Source organism: Pteropus vampyrus, unplaced genomic scaffold (assembly GCF_000151845.1).
Source record: "Pteropus vampyrus isolate Shadow unplaced genomic scaffold, Pvam_2.0 Scaffold86, whole genome shotgun sequence".
NCBI lineage: Eukaryota > Metazoa > Chordata > Mammalia > Chiroptera > Pteropodidae > Pteropus > Pteropus vampyrus.
Genome location: NW_011888867.1, coordinates 5,515,784 through 5,520,626, shown reverse-complemented (window position 1 = coordinate 5,520,626; position 4,843 = coordinate 5,515,784). Strand labels below are relative to the sequence as shown.

The following is a 4,843-nucleotide window of genomic DNA, read 5'->3' as shown; positions in this document are numbered from 1 at the left end:
CCCCTTCCCGCAGTCGTAGGCCTGGATGGTGAATGTGTAGTCTTTCTGCAGTTCACAGTCCAGCTTCTCTTTAGAGCGGATTATTCCCTCGCCAGTGGACTTATCCACCACCACCGCGTCGAAGGGGACGTTCTGCCCATGAATTTTAAATCCGCAAATCTCACCTGGGGAGTCAAAGCAGCACAGGTTAGAATCCCTGCCACACGCACCACGTGCGCAGTCCCCTCCTCCCCCAAAGAAAATAAACGGCAACAATTCGGCAGCCAGGGGTTTAGAGGGTCTGTGGACAAAGCAGGGGGCTGTGCGTGAACAGGGTGAGTTCTGGGGCTTTAGTAGAAAGAAGCATGTCTGGCTTCCCAAGCAACTTTTTAAACTTTGCATCCACTCATGCAGGAATACAAAAGAGAGAGAAAATATAGACAGGCATTTCACAGGAGTACTTAGGACAGCTCCAGGGTCAAAGTGGTCTCATTAGCCCACAGCACAGGCCCAATAACACCGAGAAACTGCCCCAGCGACTGGGGACAGCTGGGCGGCTATTTTGATTTGGACCAGACAGAAGGCTAAAACGCACAGTTAAGTGTTGAGAGAGGAAGAAGCGTGAGATATAGGTTCAGCACCGTAATTACAGAAAGTCTGTCAAAAAAAAAAAAAAAAAATCAGAAGAGATAAGTCTTCCTGTGCAATGAGCCTGGCTAAAATTAGGGAATCAAAACAAACTACCGAACAAGAAAGGTAGAAATACCAACGTTTCAGGCATCCATTTCAACGGCCAGCATCGCGGTTAAGCACTGTGTGTGTCGCGGGGGGGACCTGGCAGGCCAGTCCCCGTTTGTTCCGTATCCGCCCTATCGGACGGGAAAAGGAAGCCTGCCTGGGGACTCAACGTCCAAGTTGGCTGACGAGCTTAACCGGGAGTTCAAATCTAGGTTTCTGTGCTTGCCCATGGGAGAACAAAGGTAAACGTTTCAATGGATACATCAAACTTCACAAAATGTATTTCACATAAAAATAAGATCGAACTCTTCCAAAATTATGACCGATAGAAAATGGTCAGGAAGTGACTCTCTTAAGTTCGGTTAAGAGAAAACGTACAGTATTATCCACATAGTTCAAATGGATGTCTGATTTCCAGATATTTCTAACCAAGGGTTTGGTTACAAACAATTTCTATCAATATATTTCAAAACAAATAAGAGGAGAATAAATTGGGGTAAAATAGCATGACAGCTTCTTCTGTTTAAGGGCTGATTCCCAATTTTATAAACAAAGTTAGTGGGTTAATATTCGTAAGAGGGAGAGAAAGAACCCTTTATCACCTTCTTTGGTGACTGTCACCTCAAAACTCTCTAAAGGGAGAAAAGATAAACCCATGTCAGTAATACAAGAAAGAAGGAAGATGGAACAATCAGGAAAAAAAGTCAAAGATGCAAATATGACATAGAAAAGCTTGACATAATTTAACAATTAGCTCAGTAGCCATGTGTTAGAATTGCTATAACAAAACTGGACCTTCGGTAACAAAATGTCTCAGTCCTACTTACCACAAACTACTGCATAATTTTGAAATTACACTAACCTACGGATGAAATAGCACTGTAAAGTTTCATATTACCCTCAGGTGTCAGAACTTTTAACGAACATTAGATGACGATGGCATACTATCTGTCCTTTTACAGTTTTCAGATTTTTGTTTTCATGCTAAATTCTTGTGCTTAGGTTCTGGTAACATTCAGCTCATCGTTAGATTTAATGAAACAAATGGCTGGAGCAACAGGTCTTATTTTAACCCTCTGTTCTTGAACCGAGTAAATAACGGTGATTTCTAACCTAAGCTTGGCTCTAACTTAACCAAGGCCACAAATGTAAACACCTTTTCGAATGGAACATCTGCTTAAATGTGAACCGAAACGAGATTCAATATTGTGGTGAGGCTCGAATGACCATCTGTAAGCTGACGTCGTGCTGCTCAGCTGGCCCCAGGACCAGGACAAGAGTAGGAAACTGAAGATCAGTGTGGCCGAGCTGAGGGCACCTTATGTCCCCCAAATGTACCACAGCCTGAATTCTCTTGCTTGTTTTTTTTCACAGTGGTTTTACCGTATATTTCTATATCCCCAAATAGTGTTGTTTTGTTTTGCTTCTGAGGTTTGAAAAATGGCATCGTACAGTATAGAATTCTTGTGTCTTGTGAAAGCTCAGCCTTGTGATGTCAGCCTGGTGATCATCTCACCCTGATGGCTCAGGCAGCTATGGTGCAATCATTTTCCCTGTGACGTACAGTGGGGACCCAGTGAGTTGACACAGGTATAGTGTCACCGCGTGGCATAAAGACAGCACTCAGCAAATGTTCACCATTTCTATAATCATTTTCCATTGTGTGAATGCACCGTGATGTCATTTTTTTGCTGCTTGTGAACAATGCTGTTAATGGATGTTTCTGTATGTGCTTCCTGCTGCACAAACAGTGTCTCTTTAGATCTGTGCCGGCCAACGAGGCAGCCGCCAGCCACACGGGGTGGCTTAAAATTAAATCATTAAAATTAATATTAAAATTAAATAACATGAAAAATTCGGTTCCTCCGTCGCACGGGCCGCATTTCGAGTGCTCGGCGGCCACATGCGCCCAGTGAGTACGGACTGGAGAACGTGGGAGCCCGCCCGCCCCGTCGTCACAGCAGCACTCCTGGACAGCCCGCCCGAGGGTCCCCGGGGGCCGCCACAGCCCGCAGGCCAAATCCACCGCGTGTGTTTCTGAACAACCGGCACGCTAAAAACGGTTATCTTTTGAAATATATTATAAACAGCTATAGATACCAAATATTTTATAAAATGCATCAAAGTGTGGGTAGAAAAAGGCCAAAAAATGTTATATGGTGGGATGAGAAAATTGTATGAAGTTCAGGTTTCAGGGTCCATAAGCAAAGTTTTACTGGGACACAGACACTCCCACTCGCTGGTGCACTGTTGATGGCCGCTCGCCCACTCCACTGGCAAAGCTGGGTCACTACAGCCACCACACCTGAAGTATTTACCATTTAGCCCTTTACAGAAAAAGTCTGCCGATTACTGCTCTGGAGACACACCTCTGAGCAGAATCGCCGGGTCCAGGTATGTCAAACTGTCTTCCAGAAGGTGCTAATTCACTGTTATATTTACACTTTTGGGGTGTATATTAGTCCTGCACAACACATTTTAAAATAAGTCAAGCTGCCTAGCTTTAATTCAGAGAACCTTTGCCAGTTTTTGACTCAGAGTTGACTGTTCTGCAGAAAACATGAGTGACGGTGGCTTCATGACAACTGCCACTACGTAGGTAAGTGCAGGTTTCAGACCTGGATCAAGTGTGTGACCTGGGCAAGGCCACCTCCACCGCGCTCTGTTGAACAAGGGGTCAAAGACACTCATCATTCGAGCAATGTCCCTGAGATGGTTTCTGGGAGGAACAGAACTGTTTGCCAATAGATTATACTCCCCAAACCTCTCTCTCCTTTGAGATTTCATGCCGGGAGGAGGGGGAGGGAGACCAGGAGTGTGGGAAGGCGCTGAAGTGGTTCGATTTTATAAGTCAGGTGCTAGGGAAGGCTTCGTTGACAAGATAACCTCTGAACAGAAACCAGAGGAAGCTGAAGGAAGGATTTCGGAAGCGGGGCAGCGAGCGCAAAGGCCCTGAGGCAGCCCTGGGCCTGGCCTGGCTCCGGACAAGGAGGCCGGTGCTGCTGCAGCAGCCGCACGAAGGGCAGGCTGCAGACGAGCTCAGACGGAGACGGGGAATTGAGGTGACACCGGCTGCTACAAGGACGTCGGCTTGTCTCTGAGCAGAAATTAAAACATGTCTTATATTCTGAAAGACTCCATCTGCTGCTGTGATGAAAACAAGCCTGTGAGCGTTCAGAGATGGTCACTGGGGTACTCCGGGCGTGAGGTGCTGAAGGCCAGAACCGGGGGAGCCCCGTGCGTGGTGAGAAGTGGGCAGATCGGGGCGTGTCTACAAGCGAGGCCAGTGCTGTGGGGCCGTGAGCGAGGACCCACGAGGAGGAAGGTCTGGAGGGAATTTCACTGGAGCCCTGAACATGTGTCTGTATCACAACTTTGGAAGGAACAGTGTCTCAGGGAGGTACAATGATCAAATACAAGTTATTGTGAAACTCATTATGTATTTCCAGGCCGTTCTCTAAAAGCCTGGATCCACTGATAATGAGAAGCGAAAATGCGTGCTATGTCTTGTCCACGTGTCCTCAACCGATTGCTCTGACGCTGGCAGCCTGAATGGGCAGTGCCCGCAGATTCTGCTGCCCCAAATCCACAGGTACTTAGTAAAGTGTTAGGCAGGCCGAGTCCTTTTTCCTAGAATGACTTAACAGCCATCTTGCCAGGTGACGACCTGCCTTCCAGGGAGCCGCGCTCTGGCAGACCTGGGTTCCCAGACCAGCTGAGTGACCCGCCGTACGCGTCACTGCCGAGCCATCACCTACAGACCAGTGGCACACCCTCTTCACTGGTCCTGTTCAGTCCATCTAGGACCACATTTCCGTGAGGATGGATCCAAGCACAGTGAGGCGAGGGGCGGGCAGACGTGGTGAGACCTGCTGGGGGCTAAACTCAGGCAGCTTGGGCAGGAAGGACCAAGGAATTTTTAGGAGGATGGGACTTCGTCAGTGACTGCACAGGGGGAGTTAAAGAGTGGGGAGTAACTGCCTGGTTTCCGGCTGATGGCGCCACTAAGGGAACGAGGACACGGGGAAAGAGACAGACTCGGGAGAGAGGTGATGTGCTCCGCTGTCTCCCCACTTATCCCTGCAACCTTCTTGGCTCCGGAGTATTTTAAAGCCAGACACTGAAC

General features: G+C 47.8%; 1 protein-coding gene across 1 annotated transcript in view; it reads right to left on the bottom strand.

Annotated features, from left to right (window-relative positions):
• The window catches only part of LOC105294433 (calsyntenin-1), a gene marked incomplete at its 3' end in the record, with an annotated part of 52,891 nt that overhangs the window by 6,064 nt on the left and 41,984 nt on the right, over window positions 1-4,843 (bottom strand). Inside the window, exons 4-5 of the mRNA XM_023532664.1 lie at window positions 1,320-1,349; window positions 2-164 (exon numbers count right to left, since the gene is read on the bottom strand). Of these exons, the coding sequence (XP_023388432.1) occupies window positions 2-164; window positions 1,320-1,349 (193 nt within the window). The remainder of the gene's footprint in view (window position 1; window positions 165-1,319; window positions 1,350-4,843) is intronic.